At 33.5% G+C, this 23,296-nt stretch overlaps 3 protein-coding genes across 6 annotated transcripts; 1 reads left to right on the top strand and 2 right to left on the bottom strand.

The window, feature by feature from the left end:
- Window positions 1-362: 362 nt before the first annotated feature.
- Window positions 363-10,670, bottom strand: LOC114190497 (phosphoribosylaminoimidazole carboxylase, putative / AIR carboxylase). Of its 4 annotated transcripts, none has more exons than XM_028079406.2 (18): window positions 10,178-10,670; window positions 7,984-8,062; window positions 7,407-7,665; window positions 7,027-7,242; window positions 6,840-6,951; window positions 6,579-6,641; window positions 6,350-6,488; window positions 6,130-6,185; window positions 5,550-5,623; window positions 5,238-5,385; window positions 4,911-5,084; window positions 4,372-4,459; window positions 4,153-4,269; window positions 3,091-3,188; window positions 2,164-2,281; window positions 1,989-2,083; window positions 903-1,009; window positions 363-821 (listed from the first exon to the last, which is right to left on the bottom strand). In XM_028079406.2, the coding sequence occupies exons 3-18, from the start codon at window positions 7,607-7,609 to the stop codon at window positions 725-727; spliced, it is 1,905 nt and encodes a 634-aa protein (XP_027935207.1). In that variant the 5' UTR covers window positions 7,610-7,665; window positions 7,984-8,062; window positions 10,178-10,670; the 3' UTR covers window positions 363-724. The 4 variants fall into 4 exon arrangements, with proteins under 4 accessions (XP_027935207.1, XP_027935209.1, XP_027935206.1 ...); XM_028079408.2 differs by having other exon boundaries at window positions 10,201-10,670; XM_028079405.2 differs by having other exon boundaries at window positions 7,407-7,678; window positions 10,178-10,669.
- Window positions 10,671-15,052: 4,382 nt separating this feature from the next.
- On the top strand, window positions 15,053-19,144 carry LOC114191777 (uncharacterized). The gene is made up of 2 exons (XM_028081163.2): window positions 15,053-15,377; window positions 16,586-19,144. The coding sequence occupies exon 2, from the start codon at window positions 16,692-16,694 to the stop codon at window positions 18,942-18,944; it is 2,253 nt and encodes a 750-aa protein (XP_027936964.1). The 5' UTR covers window positions 15,053-15,377; window positions 16,586-16,691; the 3' UTR covers window positions 18,945-19,144.
- Window positions 19,145-20,528: 1,384 nt separating this feature from the next.
- On the bottom strand, window positions 20,529-22,905 carry LOC114192667 (uncharacterized protein At2g34160-like). Its single transcript, XM_028082443.2, has 5 exons — window positions 22,696-22,905; window positions 21,658-21,706; window positions 21,080-21,142; window positions 20,930-20,994; window positions 20,529-20,850 (listed from the first exon to the last, which is right to left on the bottom strand). Exons 1-5 carry the CDS (start codon window positions 22,804-22,806, stop codon window positions 20,752-20,754), a joined length of 387 nt encoding a protein of 128 aa, XP_027938244.1. The 5' UTR covers window positions 22,807-22,905; the 3' UTR covers window positions 20,529-20,751.
- Between the last annotated feature and the right edge of the window lie 391 nt (window positions 22,906-23,296).

Genomic DNA, 23,296 nt, shown 5'->3' with positions numbered 1-23,296 from the left:
CGAACATACTTTACGGTGTTGCACTTTTCGGTACCTTATCTGAAACAAGAAATTCAAACATGTTACTTCCGATCTTGGTGACGAACCATGTTACAATTATCAGCAAAAACAAAGTCAATTCACACGTTTTCCAAAGTATTTGTCAAATTCTTCTGCAAGGAATGACCTTGCTCAGTGTCGGTGGACACGTAGCGAAACACTACCAAAGCTAGACAAACCTACCAACAAAAACAAAGACCTTTAAACATGTTTAGGAAAAATAAAGCCCTGTTAAATTAAAAAAACATGAGATTATACACCTTCAATATATCCAAACATAAACCGAAAGTTGTGAATCATATAACCAAAATATGGACCAAAACAACAAAAGAACCAGAATCTGTTCTCATTTATACGAGTTTGGTGGCACATTGTGCATCACAAACCAAATAAAATACAAGTGATACATTTGCTTTCCAGCTGTTCAAATCTATTTCAAAGCTTATTTTGATAACAGTAAATATCAATGTGAACACAAGACTTTTCAGCCATATTACATACTAATACTTTTCCGTTCTTCCTGCATGTTAGCAATAGAAAATAGAAAATCTGTAGATTTAGGTAATAAAAATATAGCTCCAACGTTTCTCAACCTACTTATTGATATACCACACCCTTCATGTGACATCTTTTTCTACCAAAATTTTGTAGTTGACCAAAAATGAGGCTAAATTAATGGGGATAACTAACTATTTTTTAAGTAGGATTCCCAGCCATGTTTTTCTAATTTATCTCCTTTGTTCAAGACGATTTCTTTTTGGTCCTCTTGATATTGACTCATCCTGCACAATATTATGAATTTTACTTCAATCAACAGATTTAACATCAGATTTTTACAGAAAGGCAGAGGGAGAAGGGGAAACCTTGACAGAAGATTATCGTTGGCAACACCCAATATCCTCACTGCCAGCAATCCAGCATTAGTTGCATTATTAACTGCAACAGTGGCAACTGGAACACCTCTCGGCATCTGCATAGCCAACAAATGTGTCAGCAAGAAAAGAAGACTATGGCGGTGTTTGGTTCAATCTTTTTGACTTTGTAACTTCTATAGAAGCTGCACTTTTGAGCTTTTGCAAATTCTTTTTAAAAAAAAAGCGTTTAGTTTTAGGAAATTCTTAAAGATTGTATTTAGCTCAAGTCCTCCTCCTTTTAAGGAATGGTACTAAGAAAAGCCAAACACTATCTACATATTACAAATTAGCTTTAATAATTGCAAAAAGTCACAGCTGGTGCAATTTCTCAAGTCCTACATAATTGGTGGTCTCTGGTACGGAATTGACTACCTAGACTAGAAGAGAGGATAAATCTGACTTAATACTGTAATGAAAAATTATTCCACTTCTTTGGTTAAATCATCAGGTTTTACTCGGCAGGGATAAGGCAAGGCAAAACAACGGTGAACTTCGTAGATGTTCAAAAGCGAGCCAAGTCCAGCTCCAATGCTGAACCAAAAAATTGATAAGAGAATGTGACAAGAAATGTGAGTGTGTACGGAACACATTCAACAATCCCCAACCCAACCCACCCCCAAAAAGAAAACAGAATACAGGAAGGAGTTGCAAAGTGAATTTTTATTGGTGAACGAAAGGTTGGGCTCTAGCGATTGAAAATATTGCCTTCAATTAGTATCTTAACAAATCCCTTATTCACAAACAATAGTTAATATTAACATTCATAAAATAAAATACAAGAATCCTTAGCAATAAAACCAAAATAACAAGGAAAAGACTTTTATTTAGAAAGATTCCAGTCAATATTTATCTTCCGCTTCTGAAAAAAGAACCAATAATACCAAATCAAAATCATATTGAATATTATTAACTTGTCACTGGAAAGGCAGCCCAAGAAAACAGCAAAGAATTATGTTTGGCATGCAGAATTGGTAAGCATTGATATATATATATATATATATATATATATATATATATATACAATGAAAAAAGTACCTGGACAATTGACAAGAGTGAATCAAGTCCATCCAAGGTAGAAGCACGCACAGGAACGCCAACAACAGGCAAGGGAGTGAGGGCAGCAACCATACCTGAGATTTGAAGCTTACTTAATGCCAATAGACAACTCATCTTTAAGATAATTATACAGAGCAAAATTCAAATGATTTACCAGGCAAGTGAGCTGCACCACCAGCACCAGCAATAATGACTTGTATGCCTCGTTCATGAGCAGATGAGGCATAAGAAAACATCAATTCTGGAGTCCTGTGGGCTGAAACTATTCTTACCTGAAATTTTGACACGCATATTTATATTTAAGAATAAAAATTTCATGCACAACTGATAGAAATATAAAATATCTTCAGATATGGCCCCGGCTTTTTCCCAGATGGATTGGTCTCAGTATTTCCGGAGCACAATGGCTCCAACATTTCCTATGCGCAATGGCACCAATTTTTTCCCAATGAATATAGGAAAAGTCAGGTTATTGCCCCTAGAAAAAGTGGAAGTCAATGCATCCACTGGGAAGGTGGTTAACATAGAGTGTATAAACGGATAAGTTGGCAGCGGTGAACAGAAATTACAAATAAAAATGGCAAACCAAATTAAAAGCACTGAAAAGTGACAACCATGCTGAAAATAAGAGACAACAGAAGATGTGATGATTTAGAGTTCCACTTTTTTTGTTTTAGAGAACTCTAGTAAAATAGTGGTAACACATGTCACATAAAATGGTACCACTCTAATATCATGTTGAAAGAAAAAAAAAAAAAATAGATGGAAGGAATACTGGAAAACTGTGAAAACGGTGTATGTACTACACAGCAGAGTCGATTTTATAAATCATAATAGGATATTTATTCCTATTCACATGACATGATATGCCTATAAATCATAAAAAATCTAATTCTAAACAAATATTTCTACAATTATAAATATCCTAACTAAATAAGGAAATAAATAAAAAATATAAAAGAAGACTAAATCCTAAGACATCATATAAGATACGTTAAATATTCCAAGATATATCTTAAGGTATTTTATATTTCTGTAAAGAAAACAACAAAACCCCACAGGGAAGCTAGAACAATTATACCTCATGAGGCACACCAAACATCTCCAAGATTTCAGCAGCACTTTTCATAACAGGCAGATCTGAATCAGAACCCATTATAATCCCCACACGTGGAGCAACTACCATTATCAAACAAAACAAAGCAATAATATAAGAACAAAATTTTAACTTGAACCTCTCCAAAACAGTGCTCCTCTTCAGTTTACTTAATTATAAGAGAATGGTTAGATGTAATTTCTAATATTTGTCAAAGTAGATAGCAAAACACAGAAAGGATGACTGAAAGCAATACATGGATACAGATACAATTTGTCATTTCAATAATCTTATGTTATTCTCCACATTCATTTGATACAAACAATGTTCTGAGAAAAATATGAGGAAGAAACAAATAATTTGTCTTGCCAGAGTCATAACAAGATGGAATATTATTATAAGGTAATAAGACACATAATAATAGAGTTCTCCCAATAGGCTAGAAAATCCAAAAAGAAACATGTTAGGATACCAAATCACCAAAAATGATAAACAAGCAGATGAAATTAAACTTTATGTAAAAAGATTAATTTTGCTTTCATTAAGACGGAAGACAAGGGCAGAAGCAAGCAATCAGCCTATCTTTTGGGATAAAACATGTTTTGATAGGTTGGACAGGCAGGGGTTAATTTGATTGAGTAGTGAAAGAATAGACATAGCTACAAGTGATGATATGAAGCACAAACTTCAACATGAACAATCTAACACAATCATTGTCTAAATATAGGACATCACGTGTACATAACCAAATATCTTATTTGATAAGCAAGATTTCAAAATTCATAAGGACTTCCCACATAGGTGTTGGGGGACATGGGTTAGAAACATGTCTGACGAGAACATGCTTTGAAAACTGATACATGCTTCAAATATTACGATATCCTAGGTCTAACTAAATCAGTAATGTAGCTATGATCTACTCATTGACCATGTGCACTTATTGCATCAGTCAATGCGTGGACTATGAAAACCATCATCATAGGTCTAGCAACATAATATCAATAGCAACAAAAATAAAGTAGAATTAGGAAAATCTTTGTCACTAACCAGCAGTCTTATCATGTAATCTTTTCCCTTCCAGCAGAATTGCAAGATTGCTTTCAATATTGTTAAGGGAGGGCCCAACGATAGTTATATGGCCCATCTTCCGTTGCTTTCTCATTTCTGACAATTTGTCATTATGGTGTTCTTTAGTGATCATACAATTGATGAAACAGCAAGAGGGGAGTGGTCAAACTTAAAATTACTGCTTAACAAGAAGTTTACCTGGCTTATCATACCAATGAACAGAAGCACCAGGGATGGCCAGTGCCCTTTTCATCAATTCATGTGCTAATTGAAAACCAAGTTCCCCCTAAAATTATTTAGTAAACTTAATAATTAAATGAACTAAAGAGAACATTCAAAAGATTTAAAATGCATAACCATGAACCAAATATATATTAAATGACAAAAGTCAATCACTTTTGTTCAAGTTCATGACAGCAGGGAAGTTTTTTCTTCAAATCCGACTTCCATACTTTCTTACCAATGTTTAATTTCAAACCATTCATTTAGTGCGTATAATAATGAGAAAAAAATTATTCATTAGTAACATGACGACTTTTTTCGAACCACGTACCTGATAATAATAATAATAATAATAATAATAATAACAATTATTATTATTATTATTATTATTATTATTATAACTCAACCCAGACAAATATAATAGCATCACTTCAACAGGCATGGGAGAAAAAACAGACCTTATTTCATGCATATGAAAGAATGTAAAATGGAGAGATATTCCATGCTAAAAGTACCTCTTCTTCACCTAATATGTTGTACATGATAGCAGCTGGAGTTTTCAATGATGGATCACCAAGGGGAAGACCAACAACAGCCCGCAAATGTTGCTCAAATTGCGAGGTATGGCAAGATTCTATTGTATGATGCCCACTGTTGTGAGGTCTAGGTGCTACTTCATTTAATAAAATCTGTGAAGAAACATGAGCATTATAACTAACATCGGATTGACAAAGAAATATAAGGTATTTGTAACAGAAGAAAATTACTAGTAAAAAGAAGTCAACATAGCAATGAAGAAAAAACATTGAGGCATGTCCAAAGTTGATGAAAAAAGTAACAACCTCTCCATCATTAGTCAAAAACAATTCAACTGCAAACACACCGGCACCTTCCAGGGACTTAACAGCATTAACAGCAACTTCAGTGGCAAGCTCCCTCGTCTTCCATTTCACATTAGCCGGAGCCTTAACTATGTGGCATATATTGTCCCTAGAACCAAACATAAATATTTTATTAGATATATAAGGAAGCTGAAACAGTACATTGCAAATCAGGTTATTGAGATTATAGCAACCTAGGCTTTTAATTTAATCTGTGGGAAATCTTGATTTAAAATCTTTCATAACAATAAATGAATGTGTACTGCAAGTTACCTGTGAATAGTTTCAACAACAGGATAACATGAAATTGAATTGTCTCTTCCTCTTGCCACAATAACAGCTAGTTCCTGCCATTATTTTAGGAGAAAAATATGTAAGGTCAACAAAATCATAAATAACATGACAAGATAGCAAAACTTTAAGAAATAAAAAACTATTCCGCGGGTCGAAAGGCATGACAAGTAAATTGCATGAAAGCACCATGAAGTACAATAACATAATTCTTTCAAGGGAAGGATATGAAAGAGAAAAAGAATCTTGTAAGTGAAGTGAGCATTGTATGGCCTTGGAATGGGTTACATCACGAAATAGTATCCATGCAAGGCAAACTGTTATCAAAGGCCAATACAGTAGAGATTATTATTAGGGGAAAATAAGAGTTATTATTTGATTGACAACCATAAGGAACAACTGAAAAAATCCTTTCAGATGAGAACTTAACAAATTGACCACTACATATATATATAAACTCAGAGATTCATTGGTTTAGCACCAATAATATCACCTTTCGCCATACAATTATTGAATCAAAGATTGAATAATCACTATGATCAGAAAAAACATAGACACTGACCTTGACAAAAGGTGCCCATTTTTCAGCATATAAACCTCGATCAAATCCTCCTAGAGCTGCAAAGTTGGGGGTGTAAGGGCGGGCAGGTTAAAGAAGAAAGTAAAAGGTATAAATTCAAAGATGTTCTTCTTCTGGCTAATGAAGGGCAAACGAGTTTTTTCATGTTTTTCCTTTCTCAAGAAAATAAAAGAAAAAACACAGTTGTCAGAAGCTGACTTACCATCCACAGCAGATGAAAGTTCCTCTTCACTTTTAGCAACAAAATTTCCTCGCCCATCATAAGCTAGTCTCCTACTCTTAATCATAAGAGGATACCCAAAGAGTTCCCCAACTTTCTTAGCACTTTCAAGATCATCTATCTGTTCAAAAGATATTATTAATTTATCTTCAATTCATATCCTAAAGTTGAATTTTCAAATACTATTTTAACTCAGATAAATGGTACAGACCTTCATAAATTCAGGAAGTGGAATGCCATGCTTGGAGAAGTGAACCTTTTGTTGATACTTATCCTATAACATGTTGAGTAATCATGTCAAGGAAACCATTCAGATAGCATTACTCCTACCTTTAAAATTATTGAAACTACAAGTTTGTGAAAAAGTGAAAATTATCCTACTACAATGACCGGGCTTTGTGCATACAATGGAAATAACTACTTGTTCATTTTCTCAATTAGTATTACACATGAAAACCAGAAAAATAATCACCTGAATAATTCTGACTGTAGAGGCTTTGGGCTGGCAGTCAACTCCCTGTTTCTCAAGTTTTTCCAATGTATCAACATCAACATGTTCAATTTCAACGGTCAATACTCCACATCTGAACATCATACTTTCCAATAAGTGACATAAAAAATGATAAATACAAAATATCAATTGCACAAAAAAATTGAACCTCTTGGCAAATTCCTCCACTTTAGTGCTTTCGTCAAAGCTTCCGACCATATGATGATAAGAGAGAGAACTAGCAGGGCAATTTTCTTGCGGATCCAAAACCATGACTTTAATGGCCATCTGAGAAGCGGCTTGACACATCATACGACCAAGTTGCCCACCTCCCAGAACCCCAACAACCACTTCAGATATTCCATGAACAGGTGGTTCATCATTCCTACAAACATCAATACCAAATTTTGGGTTTTTCATGTCATTTTCAGTTTCAGAAACTTCTAAAGAATTTTCCGTTTATCTGCCAAAGTCAAAGAAAGCTGAAAAACATATCAAAGCCCATCAATCAGAAAATAACCCCTATTTATTTCAAATGCAAAATTTAACCTTAGAGAAGCATCATCATCATCCCGTGATGTCGCTTGACAGGCAAGATGGGGCTGGTGACACTGTTTTAGCTTTAAAGAAGGAGATTGCTCCATGTAGAAACCAAGTGAAGAGGTTGTCTTAATACAGGGATTAGAGGGTCTGAAGGCAAAAGCTGGGATGGTGGAGTGGCCTGACAATACTACGCGTGCACTGTGAAGCATATTCAAACCTTGGTTTTTTGCCACAAAAACTTCCCTTGTTTCTATGTGAGGCAAAGCTGAAAAGGGTTCCTTCCAAAATAAAATTGTAAAAATCAAATAAATTCTCTTTCTAACAATAAAACAGGATATATTTGCTATTGTATACAATGATAGTAGGTATAGAAGACAAAATACTATTTTCAATCACAAAGGTACGAGATGCATATAATTATAAATTTCCTGTTTGAGACTAAAATAGATTTAAGATTTACTAACAGCATCTGCTTCTATGACGTAAATAAGAAGGCTGCTGCTAAGCAATCGCTGTAGGAACATAAACACAGAAGAGGTGGGGAGAGGGGGACAGTAAAACTGATTGGAGTGAAGAACGTTACCTGCTATTGTTAACTCAAGAACTGCATTAGTTGTATCTGCAAACAAGAGTGGAAGGCTTCTAAACTTTGTCAATAAGACCTGCAAATAAACAGCAACATTGTAATTAAAAAAAAAATAGCAACAGCTTCAAATAGTACCCAAAAAAGAAGGAATCTAAGACAATGCAAACTTCCATCATATATGACTACAAATTAGAGCGATGAATTCAAGCTGCTTGTTGCAGGAATCATATAAGCCCCATTAATACTTGTCGCAACCGGAATCGCGACGGGAAGGCGAACCGAAAAAGAAAACGGGTTTAAAAGAGATTTGGAGTCGCCACCATAGTTATTCTGGAAAACTATGAAAAACCATAAAAAATAAGACAAGTCTGCGAAAAACCATATTTTGGATTCGGGAGTCGGTTACGCGTAGGGAAGGTGTTAGCACCCTACCGCGCCCGCCCGAGGGCGGTACCTTTAATTAAAAATGCAAAGCCGATGTGATTTTCAAAATGTTAATTTTCCCCAAAAATAATAAGACAAAAATGCTAAAAAGAAACAAAAATATTTTTTAAGTTTTTGGGCCCGACAAGGATTGACCTTGGTCCTACGTATTCTCATTCAGGATCAGGGTTACGTAGTTCTTTAAAGATACGACGAATTTGATTTTTTTAGAAGTGAACCTGACAAGGACTGGCCTTGCTCCTACGTATCTCACGGTGGAGAATCAAGGATCACGTAGTTCTTAAAAAGACTTTTGTTTGAAAATGTTGATGTTTTTATATTTTGAAAATTTTATATATATATTTTTTTTGTATTTTTGTATTACTTGAAAATACGTGTCACACGACGCGAGCGGTCGGACAGACACTAAAAGGGGAAGAAAACTATTTTTGGTATTTTTGAAAATGAGTGTCACGCGGTGCGGACGACCAGACTGACACAAAAAGAAAAAAAAAACTATTTTTGGGTTTTTTAGATTTTTCCATTTTTTTGTAACTTTTAATAATTTTCAAATATTTGGTTTTTTTGAAATAATAAATAAAAAAATGGAAAACGAAAATAAATGAAAAAAGAGTAAATAAATACAAGAAACAAATTAATTAAGAAGGACGAAAGTGAAAAACAAAACATGGAGGTACATGAATAATTAGCGAGAGGTACAAAGCAAATACAACAACAAGCCCAAAAATAAAAGACAAAGGAATGGGGTGCAGGAGTATCACATGTGGGAGATGCATGTAGTAACAGGTGGGGTGAGTGCAGTAAATAAAGGGGTGTGCTAAGGAAACACAAAATGGAGGTGCAGGAATTAAAAATGGGGGTGCACGAAAAGAAAGGAGGAAGGTGTGGTTGAAGTAAAAGAGGGGTGTATGTGGTAAATCCTAATAGATCCAAAACAGGAGGGGTGAAGCTGAAAAGAGGGGGTGCACGGAGAGTGTTCAGCCCCAATTTCCATCCTAACTAACCCTAATTAAAAGTTTCTTCTCTCCACCGTGCGGCAGCCCCTTCCCCTCGACACCACCGCAGCTCCGACCTCCGGGACCACGCCTGCACCGCCTGAATCAACGGCGACGATGCTGACCACCGTCGCGAGCCCCGCCGGCGACGACATCGCTATTCGATTCACGCGCCCCTGCACCAACGTCCGCAACGCCCACAACGTCTTCCCCAGCGCGTTCCAAACAGGGGCTGCACCGATCCCCTTCACGGCCGCAAGGTTCAGCTCGCCGGAGGTCGCCGCAGGTCGCCGTCAGCAGCTCCAGCCGTCGCAGACGCCCACGTCGCAGCCATTCATCTCCAAACCTTGATCCACTCCTTCCGCAACAGAGGAAAAACGCCCTAGACCCCGTGACTCGCTGCCATCGTGCCACCGTGACGCGACTACACTCCCGTTCAGAGCTTCAAATTGCCGACGGCCTCGCTTCTGATTTCTTTGTTTCGATTGGATATATGTGATTGGGAAAAATGTGAGGGTTTGTGTGCTGCTTGAGGTTTAACAGAATATGAAAAGTGGTGATGAAGTGCGTATGCTTGATCTTCTGAGTACAGGTTGAAGGTGATGGTTAAGGAAATAGGTTCAGGATGAAGGTCGGAGGTTGTTGATGGTGGACAAAATGTGTGTTTCGTTTTTGAATATTCCAGCAACAACAATGATCACATACAAACATATAACTAGGTTCAAATAAAGTTAAAGCATCGTGACGCTTACCTCCTATCTTCGTTCACGCTTACCTCCCATCTTCGTGCAGTGATTTTGGCCTCGCATTGATTCTTTCCTCACCTTGGCTGGCTTCCCTTCTCTATCTTTTTTTTTTCTTTCTGTGCTCTCACCGTGTGTGCTCTTTTGATGCTTGGAAGTTGTGTGTGTAGGTGGAGAAGGGGAGAGTGGGGCTTTTGGTGTTCACATGAATTGATGGTGTTTTCTCTCAATTCCGTAGAGGAAGAGAAAAAGTAATGAATGAATTCTCCCCGGTGGTTCTCTGTGGATGGATTTTTTTTTGAAAAGAAAAAAAAATGGAGAAGATGAAGTCCTTTCTTTTTATTTTTAGATATGTGATGGTGATAAAGGAGAAAAAGGAGATGGTGAAAAAGTGAAGGTTACGTGTTGAACAGCTTTGTAAAAAATTGATGGATTGATTTTGGTTGTAGCGTGTAATGGCTAAGGGAATAGGCCGTGATGATTGGGAAGGGGCGTGGGTTCCCTTTTTAGGGTTGCAGGGTTCGCTAAACAACATCAGTGATAACTCTTAGCTGTGTTCATTTGTTTCATCGTATTTTTAAAACATTAAATCTTGTTATTTAATTATTTAACGTCCCTGTCTTGTTAAAAATATTCGGAAAGCATTGCCTTTCACGTCTTCTTTTAGTATTTTATTTTTAATCCTTAATTTGGTTTTTTTAGGTTTTTGAGTTCAATGTTCGCGATTGATTCTGTCTACTGAAGAAGCTTAGGGATAAATCAGTTTTCACTTCACAATCATAAATAAATAATCTATTTTATATCTAAACTATATCAAATAAAAGAATAATAAATACGAACTTAATGGTTAACCTTTGAAGTACAATTTTTTTTTTAATAATGTAAAGACTTATTTAACAATAGAGTAAATCTCCTATAAGATTTTGATAATTGTCTTTTTCTAAAGGAATGGAGAAGATTTAGATGCTCCTCCCCTGGCAGATGAAAGGATAAGAGTGGTAAATGTGTATTGAAAATGCAATTACTTTTACAACGTTTAAAAAAAAAAAAACTTATTTTCAACCTAATGAAAAAATTGCAATAAATATCTTTAACATCTTTGTTTATATTTTGTTGTTAAGGAATTAATCATAAATAAAGTAATTAAATATATTCTATATTTATAAAATGTATAACAACATTTATTATATTCTGATGTTAATAAAATCATTATATATTTTATTTTTAAATAACAACATTTGTTATCTATTAACAAGTCAATTAGAAATTACAATAAAATTTATAATAACCTTTATTATTCTCTTTTCTGACAAATAAATAAAAAGTTGTAATATATATATATATATATATATATATATATATATATATATATATATATGTGTGTGTGTGTGTGTGTGTTATCTTCTATTTTAACGTAGCAGAATTATCAGCCAGAATGTTTTCTTTATAATAATTGTTTCACGTGAAAGCAAATAATATGATATCCTCATATTTTAAATTAATGATTGATTTTATCACATTAAATTTTATAATTTAATATAATAACATAATATTTTCTTACTTCATTCAATTTATTCTAATGAATGTTTTAATCCTACTACATTACATAACTTAAAGTCACTAGCAGCGTAGTTATATTCTTTTCTTTGATGATCATTACTCTAATAAGTATTGGTAATTCTTATAATTTATTTAATAGTCAATATATGATAAAATATACTACCATATTAGGATATGAACATTTAGATCATAGTGGATGAATATTAACTTTAAGTATTGCATAGTATGATGATAATAACTATGAGAATAATAACAATAACAACAATAATAATAATAATAATAATAATAATAATAACAATAACAATAAGAACAATAACAGTAACAATAACAATCTTTGAAGGAATAAGTTCACTTATAAAGATTTTATGATGCTTAAGTCACTAAGACATTTTTAAATGAGTGTATGTGAGTAAAAGTAACTATGAGATGATTATACTTTTGTGTTGACATATATTTATAGCCTTTCTAAGTGTGTGAATAACATATATCATTGGATTTTGTCATTATAGATGAACATTGTTTTGATATAAAATATCATATGTCTCATATATATTACCTCTTTTATTTTAGGATAGTTAATATATCATATGGATTTCACATTTGAGTCATTTGTTTATTGGGTCATTTTGGACATCCAAAATAATAACAATAATATTATAAATATGGACCGAATAAGTATGATGGTTATTATGAAGAATGTAATAATGATAACAGAGAAAACACATGTGGTGATAATAACAGGTTATGAGACAACAAAAATGACAATAACAATAATGAAGTTCTGACAACAATAATAATAGTGACAGTGATGAAAGTGAAAATAATAATAATGTTTGCAATATAGATTATATGATTAAGAAGCAATAATAAGATCAATCGTTACATAATGTTTCTGCACCCTATCCCATCTAAGGAAAAAACAAAGTTACAATACACTAATATGATGTGATAACAATATGATAAATAAATCATATCATGTGGTTATACTACTTTAACATTTAGTGAGAGCAAGATAAGATAATTATCTTATCATGTGTGGTTATGAAATGGACCTCTATGATGTATTTTGATAAAAAATTTATTTAAAATGTATGAACTCAATTAGTTTCATTGTTAAGTGTTTGGAGAATTCGAGTTTATTTTAATTTTATTGTTTAGATAGAATATTTAATTATCATAAATAAAAAATCAATATTAAACAAAATTTAATAATTAAAAAGTAATAGTCGGTGATGTTTTCGTTAACATTGGTCAATGCTATTTTTTTGGCCAAAGTTTACCGATACTTTTTTTGGCTAACATGAACAAAGATTTTTTTTAGTTGACATTGGTTAGGAATATTTATAGTTGATATCAATCATAGATATTTTAGTTAACACTAGTTAGAGTTAATTTTTCAATATTGCTAGTAAGTTTTTTTTATAGACACTTTGACTAATGTTGATTAAAGTTTTCCTTTAATGACATTGACAACAAAAAAAATATTTATAGTTAAAAAATCTTTGAAATGTTTTCCGGTCAACATTATCTTAATAACCCTTGAATGAAAAATAACATTAACAATAATAGATTAAAAAATATTTAAAGCATTGACTAATAACAATTGTATTCTTATCAAATTTGTGTGAACAGTTTGAGATGAATTAACCTAATTCCTGATATACGATCGAGTTCCAAATTATAAGGAAGACATCAATTCACTTGCAAAAACTCTATGATGCTTAAATCAGTAAAAAATATTGAGTAAATATTTATAAGTAAAAGTAATTATGATACCATATATTTATAGCCTATGTAGGCTTAGAAATCAATGGATAAATGGATTCAGTTAATATAAGTGATTATGTTTTTATAACTAATATCAAATATTTATTAAACATTGTTTTTTCCTTTTTTTTAAAGAGACTAATATATTATATCACATTTGTATTATTTGACATTTGTATTATTTGAGTAGGGTAAATACAAATTACAATTGATATTAGTAGATAAATATCAATTTAAATTTAAATTTAGTCAATGTCAATGATGTTAGCTAAAAAAATCCAACCAAGTACGTTAAACCAAAATATTCATAGTCAACTTTGATAGAAACTCATGCTAACTATATCGAGTGAGCAATATTTTAACAGAGATTGAAGTTACGAAGTAATCGAACTAACAATATTTAAATTAATGTTAATTACATAATATTTCAGTCAACCTATAAAAAATACATGTATATGAAGAAAAGAAAGTATGAAAAAGGTTTAAATTTTCATTTTTAAGTAAAATATAACTTTTTATAATTTTCACAATTAAATTACTTTTTATTTGTATTGAAACAATATATTTTATCATAAAATATTTTAAAGTCTTTATCAGAATGAACTGCTTTTGAAAACTCTTCCTCTAAAAATTTGTGTAATAATTAATAATTTAAATATAAAAATAACTTATATTTAATTTAAGAGTTATATGTTTTTAATCCATAAACTTAAATGTTAAATTAAAATTTGAGAATGAAACTTAATCAAAATTTAAGATAAAAATGAGTTTTAATTTCACATAAAAAGTTAAAGACTAAAAATACATTTAGTCCTTAAAAATGTTGAATAGAAGAAAATATTTTACTAAGCATATGACAAGTTTGTTAAAATAACATGTTATTTAGATAAATTAAAAATATTAAAATTCTATCATCAACAGCATTACTAAAATATATCTTAGGATGTAGATTTTACCATAAACCTAGTAAACTGTAGGCATAAGATTGACATGGATTTAATGCAAACACAATAAAATTCAACTAGGCTAAATTTGATATAAGATCATCACTAAAAAATAACGATTTTAAACATTAAATTTATGAATTCTAATTGGTCTAGGTTGAGTTTAAAACAGAGGGAGGTTTAAAATAGTTTTTTTATGGTAATTGTTATTAGTAATATCTTGAAAAAACTTAATTACGAAAATATTGATTACAGTTGTTTAAGATGCAAAAGATAAACTTAATAACTGAATAGGCTGACTTGAATTTTAAGCGAATTAACCCAACCAATCAAAATAAGTTTATTGAGTAAATAAAATAAAATATTTTTCTTTCCCATAAAATCAAATCAAATCTTTTGTACAACCCTAACTGAAAAGTTTTACAAGAATGATTGAACTATTGTTGGAAACGAAGATTCGAAGTGAAAAAAATTGCATGTTTGGCAGGTTCCATGGTATGGTAGTTGTATGAAAAAGGTGAAAAGAGAGTACTATAATACTATGGTAGAGTGGGGCAAAACAGTAATTCCGAGAAACAGAAAAAAGAAGAGGTTGAATTCCTTTGACCTAAATACCCTCTTTTTGTGGATAGCCCCAAACCTGTATTTCCCTTCTCAGCCCTCAGAAGCGATGCCTCTGCTACCCCTCTAATTCCCAATCTTCCTCTCCTCTCCTTACCCTTCTTCTCCTATTTCCGATTTTCTCCACTTCCCCGCCAATTTTCATCAACCTCTTTTCAAATTTCTCTTCTTTCTTTTTTTCAATTCACAAAACCCCTTCGATCCGCTCTCAACCCTCGCTCTACTGTCTCTGCGACATTACCCACCTCCCTTTTATGTTTTTCCAGCTCCTCAGGCCATGGTTTCACTCCCTTTTCAGGAAAGGTGAAAACTTTCAGGTAATTTTATCATTATTAAGAATTTTGTTATTATCAATTCTCATGGGTATTAGGGAATTCCTTCGATTTTCAGTCAATTCAATTGTGGGTAATGGATGTGTGATTGTGTGTTTTCACGAAAGTTTCTCTTTTTGGCTAGTTCAGTTACCTGTAAATCCGCTTCACATCACGTACTATTTTTTTTTCTTACCTTTACTCCCCTTTTGTGCTACTGCAGTCCAGCTTAAGTTAATTGGAGTTGTAAGCTCGTAGTTTGTTTTCTTGGATAATATAAGTGATTTTAGTTTTTTCAGGAATGCTAAACATTCTCTGCAATCAAAAGGCGTGAATTTTCAGAAATTTAGTTCATGTGATTTGAATTTGTTTCTGTAGGGTTATCGTTTAATGGAAGTGTGAATGGAATGCTTGTGGCTTGGATAGCTGGATTTCCAATATATTTCTATGTAACCATTGATGATAGATTTGTGGGTTTGTACTCCCAATTATGGAAATGTAGTTGAGTGTGTTCTGGATGAATGCTTACAAAAGTAATTTTAAATAAAATTGGTTTTTCGTAATTGATTTTGAAGTGATGTGATTTATGTTTGGATTATTTATTCCAAAAAACAAGTTAGTAGTAAAACCCAGCATAATTTGTTTTATCCAACGTTGTGCTAAATCAATGTTTACCTTAAGTTGTGCTAGCTGGTATTTCAATGTGACTCTAGATGATTTAATGTGAACCCAAACACAAACTCAATCAATAGTTAATGTTTCATTATGTGAGTAATTAGCTGAAGTTGTGCTACGTGGGTATTTCAATGTGACTTTTGATGATTTAATGTGAATCCAAACACACTAAATCAAGTTAATGTTTCAATATGTAATTTGTGATCTTTGATGTGTGTTAGCACTTGAAGTTGCTAAGAGTGGACAAAAGTTCCGTGTTTTGTATTATATATTTGCCGCAGTTTAGGTGGTGGACCTGACGTGGTTTAGTTGATTGTAACCATCAAACTGTACATCTTTTATGTATTTGAGGAGTATATTCGAAGAAAGAATAGAAAAGTAAAAACAAGAAGAAATGATTGGCATGCTTTGTTAGCTGGATGTTTACATGATCTTCTGTTGTTTTCTTTGTTTCTTTCTGGTGATTCAGGACTTTTATCTTTAATGTGTTGGACAGAGGATTGATGTGGTTTATCTGACTTGTCTTTTGTCATATGTAGGATCTTGCAACAGTGTATCTGTCATAAAGCTGTAATTTGTATATCAAGCTGAACAGGAGTTCTTCTTGTTGTCGGCTTGTTGCTATATGTAGTTATTTACATCTTGATGGCTAACCACGATTTGATTCTTGGTCAAAGTCACAATTTGGCACTTGGTCATGATCAACAACTGGTGCTGGGCCATAACCACAATTTGGGCCTCCAGAACCATGCATTAGAACTGGGATCAGCCCATGAGCACCATTTAGATCTGGGACAAACCCATGATCATGAACTGGGCTTGGGACATGCCCATGATCATGAATTGGGATTAGGACAAAACCATGATCATGAAGGTGATGCTGATCACACTTATGAGCATGAGCATGAGCTAGCCATGGATCAAAAACCGGAGCATGATGATCATGACTTGCCTCTTCCTGGACAAAATCACGAGTTAGTCCTATCTGAGAACAATGATTTGACTGTTTCAGAGAACCAAGAACTTGATGAGAACATGGCCCTGGGTGTGGTTCAGAACTCAGAACTGGGAATTGATTCTGCAAATGATATGGATGTTCAACAATCACAGCTTGTGCTTGCTTCCACACCTCCAATAATTCAGGTTCGTACTGCAAGTCCTAGTTTTGAATTGTCAGTGGGGCAAGAATTCCCTGATGTCAAGAGTTGCCGAAGGGCATTGAGGGATACAGCAATTGCTCTGCACTTTGAGATGCAGACTATAAAATCTGACAAGACCCGCTTTACTGCTAAGTGTGCTAGTGAAGGATGTCCCTGGCGCATTCACGCAGCTAAGCTCCCAGGGGTTCCAACCTTTACTATTAGGACAATTCATGAGAATCATTCATGTGGAGGAATTTCTCACCTTGGCCATCACCAAGCTTCAGTTCAGTGGGTTGCTAACTCTGTGGAGCAAAGGCTCAAGGAGAACCCTAATTACAAACCAAAGGAAATATTGGAAGAGATTCACAGGGTTCATGGTATTACCTTATCGTACAAGCAAGCATGGAGAGGTAAGGAGCGTATCATGGCTGCAATGCGTGGATCTTTTGAAGAAGGCTACCGCTTGCTTCCGCAATACTGTGAACAGGTGAAACGCACTAATCCAGGAAGTATTGCATCTGTTTATGGAAGCCCAGTCGATTGTTGCTTCCAACGTCTCTTTATTTCCTTTCAAGCATCCATATATGGTTTTTTAAATGCTTGTCGGCCACTCTTAGGGCTTGACAGGACATATTTAAAGAGTAAGTATCTTGGAACATTGCTTCTTGCTACTGGATTTGATGGTGATGGGGCTCTCTTTCCTTTGGCATTTGGAGTCGTTGATGAGGAGAATGATGAGAACTGGATGTGGTTTCTGTCTGAACTTCATAACCTACTTGAGATTCACACTGAAAACATGCCAAGGCTCACCATTTTGTCTGATAGACAGAAGGGAATCGTGGATGGAGTGGAAGCAAATTTTCCCACTGCTTTCCATGGATTTTGTATGCGCCACTTGAGTGATAGCTTCCGTAAGGAATTTAATAACACCATGCTTGTCAATCTCCTATGGGATGCAGCTAATGCTCTTACTGTGATTGAATTCGAAGCAAAAATTTTGGAGATTGAAGAGATATCACAAGACGCCGCATATTGGATTCGAAGAATCCCACCTCGCCTCTGGGCCACTGCTTATTTTGAGGGGCAAAGGTTTGGTCATTTGACAGCCAACATTGTTGAATCTTTAAACACTTGGATATTGGAGGCATCTGGACTTCCAATAATTCAAATGATGGAATGTATCAGAAGGCAGCTAATGACTTGGTTTAATGAGCGCCGGGAGACCAGTATGCAGTGGACGTCAATACTCGTCCCTTCCGCCGAGAGACGAGTAGCAGAAGCTCTTGATCGGGCACGCACGTATCAGGTTCTTCGCGCCAACGATGCTGAGTTTGAAGTAATATCTCATGAAGGAACAAACATAGTAGATATCAGGAACCGTTGCTGTCTTTGCCGTGGCTGGCAGCTCTATGGTTTGCCCTGTGCACATGCTGTGGCAGCACTTCTCTCCTGCAGGCAGAATGTGCATAGATTCACAGAAAGCTGTTTCACTGTAGCAACTTACCGCAAGACATACTCACAAACCATACATCCAATTCCTGATAAATCCCTGTGGAAGGAGTTGTCTGAAGGGGATGCCAATGCTGCCAAAGCTACAGAGATTGTTATCAATCCACCTAAATCACTGAGACCACCTGGGAGACCGAGAAAGAAGAGAGTTCGTGCAGAAGACCGTGGTCGTGTTAAGCGAGTGGTGCATTGTAGCCGTTGCAATCAAACAGGACATTTTAGAACCACATGTGCAGCTCCCATTTAAGTTACTGAATAAACAAAATTGGACAACCTTTAGTTATGTTATGTGCCGGGAATCCTTTGTGTTATTTATTTAGGTTTCATAGCTTAGACTGGCGAGTAGATGATCTCTGTTATTTACTTGACATTAATGTGAATTAATTCGTAGCAGATACTCTATGTGTATATATCATCCTCCAATAATTGCCATCGTTCAATAACGCATACAGTAATCGCGTGATTTTTGTTTCTCGTACATGTTCTTCAATAATTTGTGCAGATGCTCCGCTCCAAGATGAAACCTCGATATTTTTTTTTCTAGGGGGAGATAGTGAATAACCACTAACTCTTCCCTCTGCACTGAATTTGTCTACGTCAAATTGGTCTCTTCATATTTTTTTTTCACCAAATAGCCTTTAAAATGGTATGCAGCTGGTTTTTGAAAGCCAAATTGATAGTATTAGCTACTTTAAAAAGTATAAGTAGATGTCATGAATGGAGAATTAAGACGATATCTCCTTTACTTTTAAAGGATCAAAAGGAACTTGTACTTTTCCTCTTAGTTCCGAAGAATTATTTTATGTACGAAGATTTTTTTTTTCGTTTCGAAGTAACGTAGATGCAAGAGTTTTCTTGAGTTAAGTAAATAAACATGTGGAATGGTACTCCGCTGATAAGAACCAATGGGTAATACTAAAATAAGTATTTGTGTATATATATATATATATATATATATATATATATATATATATATATATTTTTGTATTATCCTTTTCAGATTCATGCACTACCAACTTCTTGTGCTTCACTATCAAAAAAAATGCATCGACGTGATAAGAACTTCCAAATTATGCTGTCTTAGTTTAAATCCCTTTTCCCGATTGTTGTGGACCATACGGAGTTATTATTTGAAAGGACAAAAAGAAAGAGGAGTTTTCATGGTGTCCCCTTTATTGAGCAATCACCGTTCTTTTTATTCAAGTCTTAGAAGTCTGACAGATAACTAATAAAAAATAGAGTGAATGAGAGTAATACACGTTTGTCAATAAACATCGTAAAACCAAATGATAAGAAATTCATCGAAGTCCTTGACTGCTTAATCAATCAATCATCAACGAGACTGTGGATATACTTCCACTAACACTAGATTTGAAAAGATTGGTTCATATGGACCAGTGATGCAAGAAAAGCACACCTTTTAGCTGTTAAACTTACTAATCCAGAGAATTGTGTGTTATTCACTAAGGTAAAGGGTAGATTTATAAGTATCACAAGTAAAATGCAATAGCAAGTGAAGATAATTCAGCTGCATTGCAATACGATTTGTTTTTGTTTATTATACGGAGCATATAGTTTATGCTGTGGTGTGGACTGAGAACTGTATTAGAATTATGTTGGTTATTTATTGGCAGAGTTTACCAAATGACTAAATGAGTGGTTTCGTTTATTTTTTTTCACCAAAGCTCACCTCAGAAAATCCATCTAAAATGATTAACGGGAAAAATAAAAATGGCAGATGAAGTGGAAATATCTGTAACGACACTGGCAACAATACCTCAGAATGAAAACAGGTTGAATGAACTGAAAATCAGAGCTCAAGAGTGACCAGTAAAGTGCTCACCATCACAATCGTATATGTGCAGTGAAGAAATACAATCTAAATTGATAATGAAAATATGTGCTCTACAACTTTGACCACACATTGCTGCCTTATCATTGTAATTTTACGACCCTTTTCAACTCCCCTATTTACGTCTATGAATGCAAGCAGTACAATAGACTCAGAGTGTTAACTACAGTAGTGTCACATTAACCGGACTGTCTTATATCTGTCACTTTTTGTCCTCAGCAGCTGCTGCTTCTGGTTCAGTTTTGCTAGAAGAACTCATCAGATTGTCAAACCTCTCAGATTTCCCCAGCACAATTTCAATCTAAAAACATCAAGAAAAATAGATAAAGCATCCAAACAGAGGGAACAAGCCTTGCAGAAAACTGAAATGTAAAACTCACCTTTGCCTTCTGCACCAGACGACCTTTGTTCTCATCTTTCATGCCAACAGTAGATGTCAGAACTTCTGTTCCATCACAACATTCATATTGATTAGAGTAACTACACCTATCATACAAATGTGAGTATTAGAAATAACGAAGAATCCTTACTCTTCTCAGTGGCAAGTCCATTGTTCTTCAAAATCTCCGCAATTGTGACAACGGTAGCTATAGCTGGACCAATACATGTCAAATTTTTGCACAATGTTATATCAGTTGGACTTGGAGTGGGACATTTTATGTGTTCAATCGGTGGAGGATGTTAAATCAGTTCGACAGAGTGTGTACAAACTCATATTTTCAGTGGTTTCGCATCAACAACATAGAAATCACGATGCTTGGACTTATACCAGCCACATGCCAAGGAAACTAGTTCCTAAAATACTTTATTCAAAAAACTACCAGATTTTATTTCCTAATTTGTAGCAACAGCTAGAAACATTATTTCAAACTTATCTAACACAAATGAGAATGTCTAAATATAACTCCAAACGCATTAACATAAGAAACAAAGTGCAAAACAATCATAAAAATAATGGACTAAAGTAACTTCACACTTGTCCTCCATCATTGCGAAAAAATCGCATCGTAACTGTGACTGAAAAATAAGGTTCCAAGCTAAGCTTTGTTTAATTCCACAAAATTTTAACTGCTGAGGATGTGAAATTTGCAAAAAAAAAAAGAGGTACCCATTCCAAGAGCAGAAAGCTCGACCTCATTGTGCTGTTGTATGTACCTCTGCATCAAGAAAAAAACATTTGAGGTAGGCATTGATCATGTTAGTAATGTAAATGAAAACTATGAGGCCGGACCAAGAGACATGGACACTCCATGACTTATAATCTCCAGAATATAAAACAAACACAAACATATATAACGCTTCTGCCAACATATGCATTACAAACTATTATTATACTAAAATTTAGTATCTATTTGTTGAACTCTGTTCTTGTTTATTTTATTTATATCTATTTCTTAATTTTTTTAAGTTAAAATATTAAAATTTTCTAATATATTATTTTAAAAAATTATATTAGTTATAATAAGTAGAATAAAAAATTAATATTAACAACATGATTATTGTTATAACAATAAAATTACTATTATTAATAATATTTATTTTTGTACAACAACAACAATAATAGTAATTATATCTAATAATAATTTAAAAATCGTTACAATAATATACGGTTATATTACTATTATAGAAAACGTATTTTAGTAATAGTACATTAATTAATTACAATAGTTAAAACTAATTATAATAATGTTGTTAAATTAATTTTATTATTATGATTATTATGACTAATATTATTTAATATAACCGAAATAATATAAAGAATTACGATTTCGATCATTTTAAAACACATTACCTAATACATTAATTACAAAACTATTGAAGTAGTATTTCTTTATACAATCTCAATTTTATGATAATAATATTATTTATAATAACTATTATTATGATTATAAAAATTAATAAATACTATTACTATTAGTAAAAAATTATAAGAATTTATCAATCTTACCAATATAAGAAATAAGAAATTGTATTTGAAAAACATTAATATTTAATATTTGTAGAATTATAAGAAATAAGAAATAAAAAAAAAAATAGTTTTTAGTTTGAATTTGTAAGTTGTTTGCGAAAGAGGTAGATGGAAGAGAGGAAAAGAGGATGTGAAAAAGTTGAAGAATGAAAGAGTGTGGAAGAAGGAAGAAGGTACCTTGGCGAGATTGACGTAAAAGAAAAGAGGTTTCTTGGTATTGGAAACCTGAATTCGGTTCTTCTTGGGGGGTTCGTCTGCAAGGGTAGCAGCAGCGGCTACGGTGGCCATTGCAATTTTGTGTTAGAGTAAAACGGTAAAGGACCATAATGCCTATCACTCTGCCTTATATAGTTTCTTCCTCTTTTCAGATGCCAAAATCTCCATGCCTTATATAGATTCTTGACCGATTCTTCTGCACCCTTTCTTTCACCCTTTACTTTTCTTTTCACTTCCATCTCCATCTTATCTTTCGTCAAAATTACTTTTTCGTTACACACAAATTTATAATAAACACATTTTAGATATATTATATTTTTGTAAGCGTTTTTTTTATTATATATATAATTTACAATTATGAATAACTAATTCATGTCAACATTAGCCCACTGTTCCAGCTGACTAACTCAATACTTAAAAATGGATAAAATATCTAAAACTGATATAAAGTTTATAAGTTCAAATATTGAATCTAAGGTTTCAATTTTATTAACAGATATTGTTGTGAAAGAAATTTAATATATGGTTGTTACCTTTTAATTTTTACATTTTTGTTATTATT

The sequence above is a fragment of the Vigna unguiculata genome, chromosome 7 (genome assembly GCF_037176805.1).
Source record: "Vigna unguiculata cultivar grain cowpea cultivar isolate G323 ecotype 2 chromosome 7, ASM3717680v1, whole genome shotgun sequence".
In the NCBI taxonomy this organism is placed as follows: Eukaryota; Viridiplantae; Streptophyta; class Magnoliopsida; order Fabales; family Fabaceae; genus Vigna; species Vigna unguiculata.
Note: the sequence above shows the minus strand (reverse complement) of the source record. Positions and strands in the feature narration are given on the sequence as shown.